The sequence below is a fragment of the Salvelinus sp. IW2-2015 genome, linkage group LG15 (assembly GCF_002910315.2).
Source record: "Salvelinus sp. IW2-2015 linkage group LG15, ASM291031v2, whole genome shotgun sequence".
Classification (NCBI taxonomy): Eukaryota; Metazoa; Chordata; class Actinopteri; order Salmoniformes; family Salmonidae; genus Salvelinus; species Salvelinus sp. IW2-2015.
In genome coordinates this window covers 13,592,576-13,607,446 of record NC_036855.1, presented here as the reverse complement: position 1 = coordinate 13,607,446, position 14,871 = coordinate 13,592,576, and the positions used below count along the sequence as shown (strand labels likewise).

The 14,871-nt window shown below is 40.9% G+C and overlaps 1 protein-coding gene across 1 annotated transcript in view; it reads left to right on the top strand.

Annotated features, from left to right (window-relative positions):
* jak2b (Janus kinase 2b) overlaps positions 1–14,871 on the top strand; it is a 51,634-nt gene extending 36,763 nt beyond the window's left edge. The window contains exons 14-24 of the mRNA XM_024001263.2: positions 63–190; positions 429–567; positions 882–1,033; positions 1,171–1,321; positions 1,639–1,775; positions 2,008–2,197; positions 5,631–5,755; positions 5,981–6,153; positions 7,340–7,457; positions 13,961–14,074; positions 14,348–14,871. Coding sequence (XP_023857031.1) covers positions 63–190; positions 429–567; positions 882–1,033; positions 1,171–1,321; positions 1,639–1,775; positions 2,008–2,197; positions 5,631–5,755; positions 5,981–6,153; positions 7,340–7,457; positions 13,961–14,074; positions 14,348–14,455 — 1,535 coding nt within the window. The 3' untranslated portion in view covers positions 14,456–14,871. The remainder of the gene's footprint in view (positions 1–62; positions 191–428; positions 568–881; positions 1,034–1,170; positions 1,322–1,638; positions 1,776–2,007; positions 2,198–5,630; positions 5,756–5,980; positions 6,154–7,339; positions 7,458–13,960; positions 14,075–14,347) is intronic.

The following is a 14,871-nucleotide window of genomic DNA, read 5'->3' as shown; positions in this document are numbered from 1 at the left end:
TTAATCCTTTGGCACAATGTCTTGTGTTTTAACCCCTGTAAAAATGCTGTTAACTCTTACAGATATCATGGTGCAGGAGTATGTGAAGTTTGGCTCCCTGGACACATACCTGAAGAAGAACAAAAACTCAGTCAACATCTTGTGGAAGCTTGAAGTGGCCAAGCAGCTTGCCTGGGCCATGCACTTCCTGGTAAGGCTGAACCCAACCTGTACTACAGACATGGCTGCTCATTGATAAAGGGACTCTATGGATAATTATACATTCTCAGTGTTACAAGCCACAGACTGCCCCAGTCCATCAGTGCCTGCAGGAAGTTTGTGAATGTTTAGTTAGTTGGTGTTATGCACCTCTGCTCCTGACTTTCCCGTCCCCTCCTGACTGTCCCGTCTCCTCCCCTCCTGACTGTCCCCTTTCCTCAATCCCGCAGGAGGAAAAGAACCTTGCTCATGGGAACGTCTGTGCCAAGAACGTCCTGCTGATCCGGGAAGAGGATCGGAAAACTGGGAATCCCCCCTTCATCAAGCTGAGTGACCCTGGTGTCAGCATCACTGTCCTGCCCAAAGATAGTGAGTTCTCCTCTCTCTTCCTCTGATACACCGGTGTTACCACTAGGTTGCCAGAAGGGGGCAACGTTTATCCATCAAAACTCAGTTGTGTGCACGAAGTTACCCCAGCTATGACCCCAGCTATGACCTGAGACACACCTCCAAAAATCCTTGAATACCTCCGTTTTTACAACCTTTCACATCTTAAAATATTACAACCTAGATATTATATTCAAATCATATTGTACTATTTCAGAGTTAGGATTATTAAACACTAAATGCTGTGTGAATTGATTGTCAATTAATTATTAATTACATATTGTGGTCTGGCCCAGTTTTGGTTGAGCGAATCCCCTGGGTGCCTCCTGAATGTATTGAGGATTCTACCAACCTGAGCCTTGCAGCAGACAAGTGGAGCTTTGGCACAACGCTGTGGGAGATCTGCAGTGGAGGGGAGAAACCACTGGCGACACTGGACAACTCTAAGGTGAGGATCACATCAGCAATACCAGTAGGTTATGTTTTAGAAATATGTAGCAGTATGTTTACACTAATGCAATTTGATATGCAGTCCTACTACAAAGAGTCTCAAACTAACATACCTCTAATGATTCTTTGGTTCAGAAAAACCTATTTTACGAGGACCGCCACCAGCTGCCTGCTCCTAAGTGGACTGAGCTTGCTAACCTGATCACCAGCTGCATGGACTACGAGCCCACGTTCAGACCCTCTTTCAGGGTCATCATCAGGGACCTCAACAGCCTGTTCACGCCTGGTCAGTGCATTGCTACAGTCATTGCCGATTTAAACTGGGTCATACTGATGGGTCCTAGGGTCTCTTCATTGAGTTAATTGTCTCAAGGAGGTCATGATTATTATAATTGTCATGGGTGTAATGGTGGCCATATTACCAGCCTATATTATATCCAGGCTGTTACCGGTGTTTGTGTTTTAGGTGGACCAAGTGCTGCTAGGGGCTTAAAAGAGATGGGGAGAATCCAAGCAGACATGGAACAAATACAAGTCTGCAAAAAATACTGTCATTCTTGAACATGTCTGCGTGATTTGACATTGTGCTGTTTTTGCCCACAGAATATGAGCTGATTGTGGAGAGTGACCTCCTGCCAAACAGAACAGCAGCGTCCCCGTGGGTCACTGGGGCGTTTGAGAACCAGGAGCCAGTCCAGTTTGAGGAGAGACACCTCATCTTCCTACAGCAGTTAGGCAAGGTAAGGAACCACAGTATCACAGCCAATGATGGCCACAAGCTAAGGAATCACACTCATTGTCATGAACAATGATGACCACAGATGATCATTCATGGTCTTTGAACACCACACAGTGTTCTCGTTTGTGGAGGTGGATCTTTCTGATTCCGTCTCAAAGCGCTTCATTAAGTAATCAGCTGATTTTAATGTCATCTCTTCCGCCCTACTTAATCATGTTGGTTTCTTCCATCAGGGTAACTTTGGCAGTGTGGAGATGTGCCGGTACGACCCTCTCCAGGACAACACGGGGGAGGTTGTGGCTGTGAAGAAGCTTCAGCACAGCACGGCAGAGCACATGCGGGACTTTGAGCGGGAGATCGAGATCCTCAAGTCTCTTCAGCATGAGAATATCGTCAAATACAAAGGAGTGTGTTACAGCGCAGGTACAGTGTGACGTGTGGGATTGGCTTGATTCCTCGCGTCCTCTCCTCCTTTCGAAAAAGGTCCAATTGAAATTACTCTCCACTAGTGCGTCATCAGGCAAATTACATTTACAGAGGAGGAATCCCAAAATACGTATGTGAAGTGGTAAGGTACATCCATGTATAGATCTATACATGGATAAGTAGCATACCATTTTACATGTGCATGATTTTCTCCTCCGAGAAAACAACAGCTGATTCAAAGGGGGTGTGGCGGATTTCAAAACAATTCTGCAATAGGATACACCTGAGTATCTTTGGCCGGAGGAGGAAATCGAGGAGAGGAGCAAACTCCTCAGTTTACTTTACAAGTCTCTGTCCTACATATGGCAACAACTTATGTCTCTGTGTCCAGTATGAAGGAAGTTAGAGGTACAGTAGTTGTGCGAGCCAATGCTAACTAGCATTAACGCAATGACTGGAAGTCTATGGGTATTTATACTGAACAAAACTATTAACTCAACATGCAACAATTTCAATGATATTACTGAGTAAATCAATCAGTTGAAATAAATAAATTAGGCCCTAATATATGGAATTCATATGACTGGGCAGGGGCACAGCCATCGGTGGGCYTGGGAGGGCATTGTCCCACCCACTCAGGAGCCAGCCCCAGTCAATCAGAATCATTTTTTCCCCACAAAAGGGCTTTATTACAGACAGAAATACTCAGTTTAATCAGCTGTCCTGGTGGCTGTTCTCAGACGATCCCGCAGGTGGAGAGGCCGAGTGCGGAGGTCCTAGGCTGGCGTGGTTACCCATGGTCTRCGGTTGTGAGGCCGGTTGGACGTAATGCCAAATTCTCTAAAACGATGTTGGAGGTGGCTTATGGTAGAGAAATGAACATTAAATTATCTGGCAACAGCTCTGGTGKACATTCCTGCAGTCAGCATGCCAATTTCACGCTCCCTCAAAACTTGAGACATCTGTGTCATTGGGTTGTGTGACAAAACTGCACATTTTAGAGTGTTCTTTTATTGTCCCCAACACAAGGTGCACCTGTGTAATGATCATGCTGTTTAATCAGCTTCTTGATATGCCACACCTGTCAGGTGGATGGATTATCTTGTCAAAGGAGAAATTCCCACTAACAGGGATGTAAACAAATTTGTGCACAGAATTTGAGCGAAAGAAGCTTATTGTGCGTATGGAACATTTCTGGGATCTTTTATTTCGGCTCGATGAAACACAGGACCAACACTTTACATGTTGAGTTAATATTTTTGTTCAATGTACTAGCATGCTAGCAGATACCCATAAACTTCCAGCTATTGCGCTAACGCTTCATTGCCAAAACCCTAAAGTATTTATTTTAAGGCTCAAGTTTAAAGTTTTAATGTCACATGCACAAGTACAGTGAAATGCCTTTCTTGCAAACTCAAAGCCCAACAATGCAATAATCAATAACAATGTAATACTAGGAAAAAAACACATGAGAAATAAGACGAAATATGAAGAACACAATAAGTAAGTAAGCGTACTATTTACATGGTCGGTTCCAATACCATATTTACAATGTGCAGGGATACTGGAGTGATGGAGGTAGATATGTATAGGGGTAAGGTGACTAGGCAACAGGATAAAATAAACAGAGTTGCAGCAGCTTGCATGTGAGTGGGTGTGCAGGTGTGTAGAGTGTATAAATGTATGTTCATATTTTGTGTGAGCAAATGATGGCGTGAGTGTGTAGGGCCCTGTAAGTGTGCGTCGAGACACTTAAATATAAGGTCAATAAGATACAAGGTAAACTCGGTCCGTGTAGCTATTTATCAGTCGTATTTCTTGGGGATAGAAGCTGTTCAAGAGCCTGTTGGTGTCAGACTTGATGTACCTCTTGCGATGCGGCAGCAGAGAAAATTGTCTATGGCTTGGGTGGTTGGGGTCTTTGACGATTTTCCGGGCCTTCTTTTCACACTGCCTGATATAGAGGCCCTGGATGGCAGGGAGCTCGGCCCCAGTGATGTACTGGGCTGTCCGCACAACCCTCTGCAGCGACATGCGATCGAGGGCGGTGCTATTGCCCTACCAAGCAGTGATGCAGCCAGTTAATATGCTCTCAATGGTAAAGCTGTAGAACCTTTTCAGGATTTGAGGGGCCATGGCAAACTTTTTCAACCTCACTGAGGGGGAGCGGCACTGTCACGCCTTCTTCTCGACTGTGTGTTTGGACCATTTGAGTTCTAAGGATTTGGACACCGTGGAACATGACGCTCTTGACCTGCTCCACTGCCGCCCCATCGATGTGGATGGGGGTGTGCTTCCCCCCCATGTTTCCTGTTTTCCACGATTAGCTCCTTCGTTTTGCTGACATTGAGGGAGAGGTTGTTGCTCCGGCACCATGCTGCCAGGTCTCTGACCTCCTCCCTGTAGGCTGACTCATCGTTGCCTGTGATCAGGCCTACCACCGTTGTGTCGTCAGCGAACTTTCATTTAACATTACATTTAAGTAATTTAGCAGACGCTCTTATCCAGAGCGACTTACAAATTGGTGCATTCACCTTATGATATCCAGTGGAACAACCACTTTACAATAGTGCATCTAACTCTTGTTCAAGCGGGGGGGGGGGGGGGGGGGGTAGAAGGAGTACTTTATCCTATCCTAGGTATTCCTTAAAGAGGTGGGGTTCAGGTTTCTCCGAAGGTGGTGATTGACTCCGCTGACCTGGCGTCGTGAGGAGTTTTTCCACCATTGGGGTGCCAGAGCAGCGAACAGTTTGACTGGGCTGAGCGGGAACTGTACTCTCAGAGGTAGGGAAGGCGAGCAGGCCAGAGGTGGATGAACGCCAGTTGGCCCTTTGTTTGGGTGTAGGGCCTGATCAGAGCCTGAAGGTACGGAGGTGCCGTTCCCCTCACAGCTCCGTAGGCAAGCACCATGGTCTTGTAGCGGATGCGAGCTTCAACTGGAAGCCAGTGGAGAGAGCGGAGGAGCGGGGTGACGTGAGAGAACTTGGGAAGGTTGAACACCAGACGGGCTGCGGCGTTCTGGATGAGTTGTAGGGGTTTAATGGCACAGGCAGGGGAGCCCAGCCAACAGCGAGTTGCAGTAATCCAGACGTGAGATGACAACTTGATAATGGTGTTAGTCGTGCATGGCCACACAGTCTTGTGCGAAGTCGAAGATCTAGTAACCTGTTAGTCCAGGATCCGATCATTAGTAACCCGTTTGCTTCTGAAAAGATCGTTCTAAAATACACTATTGATGTGTGAACTCTGAGTGAGCAGGAAAGTTGGCAGTGTTTTTATGTTCTCTGAAAGTCACAGAAGGTGAATAGTAGTTGCCTTGTAACTCCAACAGATCCTTTTAATCCAGTAGGAAGACAAGTTCAGCGAGTTATTCGTAGAATCCTAAGTCCGTGCAGAGGTGAATGTTTCTCTATTTGTTTGTTGTCTGCAGGCCGGAGAAACCTGCGACTGATCATGGAATACCTGCCCTATGGGAGTCTGAGAGATTACCTCATCAAGAACAAGCAGAGAATAGACCACATGAAACTGGTGCATTATACCGCTCAGATATGCAAGGTACTGATAGTGACCAGATATGAAAGTAACATTAACCTTTTGATTATAATGGTTTTACTCTTCCATATCCAGATATCTACCCTCAACTGATGCCTGATGTTTACCATATGGTGATAGTTCATAACATTATAATACACACTAATACAGACTGCAACCTAGTGTGAAGTAAAGGTAAAGCATGTATGAGGTCTGAACGTTTTTGTCTTTGTTCTTTTGTGTGTGCAGGGTATGGAGTACCTGGCAACCAAGCGCTACATCCACAGAGATCTGGCAACCCGGAACATCCTGGTAGAGAGTGAGCTGAGGGTGAAGATTGGGGACTTTGGCCTGAGCAAGGTCCTGCCCCAGGACAAGGAGTACTATATGGTCAAGGAGCCTGGAGAGAGCCCCATCTTCTGGTTAGACACCTTTAGCAGTCCCTCCAGGATTCTGCTATCTTTCTTTAGCAAAATTAACAATTCCGTGCTTATTATCATCATTGCATATTGTGAAAATCATTTTTTTAAATTCTGCAAATCCTGGAGGGACAGTTTTATTCGGTCACTGGCAGAAAGAACAGTTTTTATTTTCGTAGTGACCAATGCTATTTCTTGAAGTTAACCAACATAATCGTTTAAAGTAGGACTAGGTGGTTTACTTATATTTACTACATACCGGTATTGAGGCATTTCCACCGCCATTTCTCACACGATTTTACAGACACAAAAGGATGAAGAAATCATCTGCCAGCATTTATAAAATTGTACCGAAACTTCCCGTTTCTAACAAAGCTGTCGTGATGATTATTTATACAGTATGCCTTTACTCACATAAAAACTGTGGATGGAAACATGGTTACAGAGAAAAATAAGGGAAAAGTGACTTTTTGATGATAAAGACAAAACAAACAAGCCACAGTGTGGAAATGATAGCAAACGAGTGCAGTTAATGCAAAAATTGATAAATGCTATAAATTATTTTGGGTTGAAGTTGACTAAACAGTTTAAAACACGTGTCAAAACTCATTCCATGGAGGGCCGAGTGTCTGCAGGTTTTCGCTCCTCCCGTGTACGTGATAGATTAATTAGGGTCACTGATTAGTTAGGAACTCCCCTCGCCTGGTTATCTAGATCTTAATTGGACACAAATTGAAAGGTGAAACCAAAAACCAGCAGACACATGGCCATGGAATGAGTTTGACRCCGCTGTTTTAAAACAGTCAGAATAGAGACAGCCCCGTTAAATCCACTTAGAATTTGTTGCCACCCTAGGGTCATGCACTAGTCAAAGCTTATTTAGAACTTTTATTATTCAAAAACATAAAAACAACTGTCAAATGCCATTATTCTGTGAAAAATGTGGATAATATTGTGATATGATACTGTATTTTGAACATTTTGTCCAGCCCTAGTTTAGAGTTCTATGAACTGTGCAATCTTGTTCCTGACTTTATTATTAGTTCCTGTGTTAGATTTGTGCTTTAGCTGTTCGTCTTCACACATTTCCTTGGCTTCCTATGCGGTGTAACTGTAATTCCTAGTCATCCTTTTTTTGAGAGAAAAATAAGAGAGAGATTTGGGACACTTTTTTTGTGTTGTTGTGCAGGTATGCCCCAGAGTCTCTGACAGAAAGCAAGTTCTCTGTGGCTTCTGACATCTGGAGCTTTGGCGTAGTGCTTTATGAACTGTTCACCCACAGCGACAAGAACTGCAGCCCTCCTGCAGTGAGTTCATCTCTCTCTCTCCCTTCTCTGATTTTTTTTCTTCAAATACATCTAATATGTTGTTTCATTAAATACTTGCTACTTGTATATGCAAAGCCTACTGACCTCAGGCAAAGATGGTATATGTTACAGCATAAGGCCCCATGGTGTCAAGGGGAACATCAGGGTAATTTTAACAGGCTACGTTAAGATCACATAGCCTGTTAAAACAAACTATGATGCCCAAAAGCTAGAAAGGGACATAAAAATAAGAATAAGTTGCTCACACAGTATAAACATGCTATGAACCAAGGTTGGAGCTATAGTGCCTTCAGAAAGTATTCACACCCTTTTACTTTTCCATATKTTGTTGTTACAGCCTGAACTAAAATGTATTAAATTGAGATTTGTGCCACTGATCTACACACAATACCCTATAATGTCAAGTTTGAATTATGTTTGTCGAACAAATTAGAAGCTGAAATGTCTTGAGTCAATAAGTATTCAACCCCTTTGTTATGGCAAGTTCAGGAGTAGAAATGTGCTTAACAAATCACATATGTTGCATGGACTCACTCTGTGTTCAATAATAGTGCTTAACAGGATTTTTGAATGACTAACCCATCTTTGTACCCCACACATGCAATTATCCGTAAGGTCCCTCAATCGAGTAGTGAATTTTAAGCACAGATTAAACCACAAAGACCAGGGAGGTTTTTCAATGCCTTGAAAAGAAGGGCACCGATTGGTAGATGTGTAAAAATGTCCAAAACAGACGCTGAATATCCCTTTGAGTATTGTGAAGTTGTTAATTGGGTTTTGGGTGGTGTATAATACACCCAGTCACCACAAAGATACAGGCATCCTTCCTACCGCAGTTGCCGGGGAGGAAGGAAAGTGCTCATGGATTTCACCATGAGGCCAATGGTGATTTTGAAACAGAGTTTTTAATGATGGTGATATGAGAAAAAGAAGGATGATTCACCGGACTATATTTTGGAAGAGGATGTAAAGTACTTTAAGAATATGTTTCCATTTCAGTCTCCTCCATCTCCACTAACCGATGCTAATTGTATGTATTTTTTTACTATTAATAATGTAATATTAACATCTGTACAGAGAGACTCATGTGAAGGCCAAATTACAGAGGAGGAACTTCTTGATGCAATTAAAGCCTTTAAGTCTGGGAAAACTCCAGGGCTGGATGGCATACCAGTAGAAGTATACCAAACTTTTTTTTATATACTCAGAGGACCATTATTAGCATGTTTTAACCAGTCCTATATAAACGGTAGATTATCGGACACGCAACAAGGTGGTCTGATTTCATTATTACTGAAACAGGATCCAAGTGGTGTATATATAAAGATCCAGTCCATTAAAAAAATTGGAGGCCTCTTACACTTCAGTGTTGTGATACAAAAATTCTAGATAAATGCTTGGCGCATAGAATTAAAAAGGTTTTGTCAGATATTATTCATACTAATCAGACAGGTTTTTTACATGGACGATACATTGGATATAATATAAGACAAGCACTGGAAACAATAGAACACTATGAAATATCGGGGAAACCAAGCCTGGTTTTCATAGCTGACTATGAAAAGTCTTTTGATAAAGTACGACTGGAGTTTATATGTAAATGCYTGGAATATTTCAATTTTGGAGAATCTCTTTATAAAATGGGTTAAAGTTTCTAGTATATGTATATAGTAACCCTAGGTGTAAAATAGTAAATAATGGCTACATCTCAAAGTTTTTAAACTGTCAAGAAGGGTTAAACAAGGTTGTCCACTATCGGCATATCTATTTATTAATGTTAGCTGTTAGCTGTTAAAATTAGATCCAACAATAATATTAAGGGATTAAAAATCCATGGCTTAAAAACAAAGGTGTCATTGTACGCTGATGATTCATGTTTTCTTTTAAAACCACCATTAGAATCCCTCCACAGCCTCACAGAGGATCTAGATACTTTTTCTAACCTCTCTGGGTTAAAACCAAATTATGATAAGTGTTACGTATTATTACGTATTGGATCACAAAAAAATGCTACTTTTACATTACCGTGTAGTTTACCAATAAAATGGTCTGATGGGGACGTGGACATACTCAGTATACATATCCCGAAAGAAAAAAATGATCTCACTCCAATACATTTTTATAGAAAGTTCGAAAAAATAGGAAAGTTAGCAAAAATGGATACGGTCTTGCTACCATGGAAAGGAAAATACCTGTCTATTTGTGGAAAACTAATCCTGATTAACTCTAGTCATATCACAATTTAACTATTTCCTTATGGTTTTGCCTACACCTAGTGACCTGCTTTTTAAATTATATGAACAAAAAATATTCCAATTTATTTGGAATGGCAAGCCAGACAGAATTAAAGGGGCCTATTTATATAATGAATATGAATTTGGAGGGCGGAAATCATTAAATATTAAAGAATTAGATCTCTCACTAAAGGCATCAGTCATACAAAGGTTATACTTAAATCTGTAATGGTTCTCTAGTAAATTAGTAAGAATGTCTCACCCTATGTTCAAGAATGGCCTTTTTCCCTTTATTCAGATTACAGCTGCTCACTTTCAGTTATTTGAAAACAACATTTTTTAAACAAGCCTTAGAAAGTTGTTTTCAATTTCAGTTTAAATCCACCTGAAAAGGCAGAACAAATAATACAACAAATATTGTGGTTAAACTCAAATATACTAATTGAATCGAAAAAGGATAATAAATTATATCATAAATACAACTGGTGGAGTTATGTCACACATGCAGCTAACACAGACATATGGAAATGTCTGCTCTACCCAAAATTACAACCAACTAATTGCAGCATTACCACAAAAATGGAAGAGGCAAGTGGAAGGGGGGAAAAGTTACGAACTTGTCTGTCGGCCCTGCATTAAAGACCAAAAATGGTTAAAGAAAATTGTGATAAATAAAAATATATATATTCATCTGTGCAAACAATAATATGCAAGTATAAACACCATGGGACCATGCAGCCATCATACCGCTCAGGAAGGAGATGTGTTCTGTCTCCTAGAGATGAACGTACTTTGGTGCGAAAAGTGCAAATCAATCCCAGAACAACAGCAAAGGACCTTGTGAAGATGCTGGAGGAAACGGGTACAAAAGTATCTATATCCATAGTAAAACGAGTCCTATATTGACATAACCTGAAAGGCCGCTCAGCAAGGAAGAAGCCACTGCTCCAAAACCGGCATAAAAAAGCCAGACTACGGTTTGCAACTGCACATGGGGACAAAGATCGTACTTTCTGGAGAAATTTCCTCTGGTCTGATGAAACAAAAATATAACTGGTCATAATGACCATCGTTATGTTTGGAGGAAAAAGGGGGAGGCTTGCAAGTCGAAGAAAACCCTCCCAACCGTGAAGCACGGGGGTGGCAGCATCATGTTGTGGGGGTGCTTTGTTGCAGGAGGGGACTGGTGCACTTCACAAAATAAATGACATCATGAGAGAGGAAAATTATGTGAATATATTGAAGCAACATCTCAAGACATCAGTCAGGAAGTTAAAGCTTGGTCACAAATGGGTCGTTGGACAATGACCCCAAGCATACTTCCAAAGTTGTGGCAAAATGGTTTAAGGACAACAAAGTCAAGGTATTGGAGTGGCCATCACAAAGCCCTGACCTCAATCCTATAGAAAATTTGTGGGCAGAACTGAAAAAGCGTCTGCGAGCAAGGAGGCCTACAAACCTGACTCAGTTACACCAGCTCTGTCAGGAGGAATGGGCCAAGATTCACCCAATTTATTGTGGGAAGCTTGTGTAAGGCTACCCAAAACGTTTGACCCAAGTTAAACAATTTAAAGGCAATGCTACCAAATACTAATTGAGTGTATGTAAACTTCTGACCCACTGGGAATGTGATCGAATAAATAAAAGCTGAAATAAATAATTCTCTCAACTATTATCCTGACATTTCACATTCTTAAAGAAAGTGGTGATCCTAACTGACCTAAAACAGGGAATTTTTAATAGGATTAAATGTCAGGAATTGTGAAACTGAGTTTTAAATATATTTGGCTAGGGTGTATGTAAACTTCCGACTTCAACTGTACATACATTACATACATATACAGTGCCTTGCAAAATTATTCATCCCCCTTGGCACATAGGTTCAGTACTGACTCACTGGAATTGTGATACAGTGAATTATAAGTGAAATAATCTGTCTGTAAACAATTTTTGGAAAAATTACTTGTGTCATGCACAAAGTAGATGTCCTAACCGACTTGCCAAAACTATAGTTTTTTAACAAGAAATTTGTGGAGTGGTTGAAAAACTAGTTTTAATGACTCCAACCTAAGTGTATGTAAACTTCTGACTTCAACTGTATGTTATGTATGTATTTACCCCAAAAATATATCAGGGATTGGAAATGATGCAGACAATTACATTGATGGAAGCACCAATCTTTCCACAATATTAACGCTGATCCACCAACAACAACAAAAAGGTTGGATAAACAACATTGTTACTCAATAAGATCTGACATTCTGTACTGTCGCTTCATATGAAACATTTGATCTCAAATCCAAAGTATAAAGTACAGAGTATAAAGCCCCCCCCCCCCCCCCCCAAAAAAAGTGCTTCAATACTAACTTAACTTCTTGTGAATCCAACCACGGTGTCAGATTTTAAAAATGCTTTACGGCGAAAGCATACCTTACGATTATTTGAGAACATAGCCCACTAGACAAATCATTACAAACCGTAACCAGCCAAGTAGAACAGTTACACAAGTCAGAAATAGAGATAAAATTAATCCCTTACCTTTGATGATCTTCATATGGTTGCACTCAGTAGACATTCATTTACTCAATAAATGTTCCTTTTGTTCAATAAAGTCTCTTTATATCCAAAAACCTCATTTTTTCCCGCGCGTTTTCTTCAGTAATCCACAGGCTCAAACGCAGTCAAAACAGGAAGACAAAAAAATCCAAATTGTATCTGTAAAGTTCATAGAAACATGTCAAACGATGTTTATATTCAATCCTCAGGTTGTTTTTAGACTAAATAATCGATAATATTTCAACCGGACAATAACGTCGTCAATTTAAAAGGTAAACAAGAAACGCACTCTCTCGGTCTCGCGCATGAAAAAGCTCTGTGACACTTTAGGGTCAACTCATTCAGACTGCTCTTACTTCYTCATTTTTCAGAATACAAGCCTGAAACAATTTCTAAAGACTGTTGACATCTAGTGGAAGGCATAGAAACTGCAATTTGAGTCCTAAGTCAATGGATACTGTAATGGTATTGAATAGAAAACTACAAAACCAAAAAAATATATACTTCCTGATTGGATTTTTCTCAAGTTTTCACCTGCCAAATCAGTTCTGTTATACTCACAGACACTATTTTAACAGTTTTGGAAACTTTAGAGTGATTTCTATCCAAATCTACCAGTTATATGCATATCATATCTTCTGGGCCCGAGAAGCAGGCAGTTTAATTTGGGCATGCATTTCATCCAAAATTCCGAATGCTGCCCCCTACCCTAGAGAAGTTAAGCAATACTGCAAATAATGTGGCAACAAAATTATTTTTTGGTTCTTAATACAAAGTGTTATGTTTGGGGAAAATCCAACACATCACTGAGTACCACTCTTCATATTTTCAAGCATGGTGGTGGCTGCATCATGTTAAGGGTATGCTCGTCATGGCAAGGACTAGGGAGTTTTTTTAGGATAAAAAGAAAGGGAATACAGCTAAGCACGGGCAAAATCCTAGAGGAAAACCTGGTTCAGTCTAATTAATTCGAACACATTTGGAGAAAATTGCACCTTTCAGCAGAACAATAACCTAAAGCACAAGTCCAAATCTACACTGGTTGCTTACCGAGACGACATCGAATGTTCCTGAGTGGCCTAGCTACAGTTTTGACTGAAATCGGCTTGAAAATCTATAGCAATACTTGAAAATGGTTGTCAAGCAATGATTAACAACTAACTTGACAGAGCTTAAAGAATGTTAATATTGTACAATCCAGGTGTGCAAAGCTCTTAGAGATTTACCCCCCAAAAATCAGTTGTAGTTACTGCCAAAGGGGATTCTAACATGTATTGTCTCAGGGGGGTGTATACTTATCTAATCAAGATATATAAGTGTTTTATTTTTCATACATTTAAAAAAAATATTACTTTTGGCATTAGAGTATTTTGTGTAGATCATTGACCAACAATTACAATGAAATCCATTTTAATCCTAATTTGTAACACCACCAAATAAGAAAAAATTGAAGGAGTGTGAATACTTTCTGAAGGCACTGTATGTTAAGACACATTGTCAGACTCTACTTGAGTCTACTTGTATACACATGAGCCTGCAAATAAAGGAAAGTATACTGTATGTGTGCAATAGAGACCTAAAACAACTGCAAACATCCCTGCACTCCTTGCATTATACTGACCTAGTTTACATATACTTGTTTGATCATTTGTAGTTCACACCTGACCAACCATCCTTTCTCCACATCCTCAGATGTTCATGGGCATGATGGGTAATGACAAGAAGGGCCAGCTGATTGTCTATCATCTCATTGAGCTCCTCAAGTCAGGCAGCAGGCTGCCTCAACCTGTGGGCTGTCCCATGGAGGTAAGGGCTGGGTTCTAGTCATTATGTCCATTTTGTATTGCATTGTTCAGTCTTTATAGTGCGTTTGCCTTCCTTAATGATGCAGTGACATAACATGTGTAAAAGAGGGGTTGCAGTTTCCACAGTTAACTTAGTACCTTAACTGAGCAATGTGAGTGAATGGTAACATGTTTATGTTACAATCAGATTTCAATGAATATATACCATAGGAAGGCTACCAGTTGTGACCATCCCAAATAAACATGTCTTTGGTTCTCTCTCTCGTTCTCTCAGATGCATGAGATAATGCAGGAATGCTGGGACAAAGACCCATGCTTGCGGCCCTCCTTCAAGGAGCTGGCCCTGCGTGTCGACCTGTTCCGTGACAGCAAGGATACGTAGACAAACACCCTAAGTGCCCCTCTTCTAAGAGACTGTTTTTCTGCATTCACTTGGTTGCCATGTGTGTGCGTGTGCGTGTGTGTGACCGCCCCCCCGGCCCTGTCCTTTTGCAGTGTGGCAATAGATTGGACTGAGAACAAGATCTTCTACCAGGACACTATAGAGACACTTGTTTCAAACAAGGTCTCATTTCTCTTGAGTGTGTGTTTTTTTTCTTCTTCTCCAGCCCTTTGTYTTCTAAGCTAGCAGGGCTAGCCTTCACCTTTCTGTCCCCCCATCTGAAAAATGAAAGTATGCTGGACTGATGGAATGGAATGTTTCTTCTTTTTATTTGTGTTGTTTTATGTATGTATATACATATATTTGTGTACATATGTCAAGAGGATTTTATAATTTTATAAAATGAAATGAATACA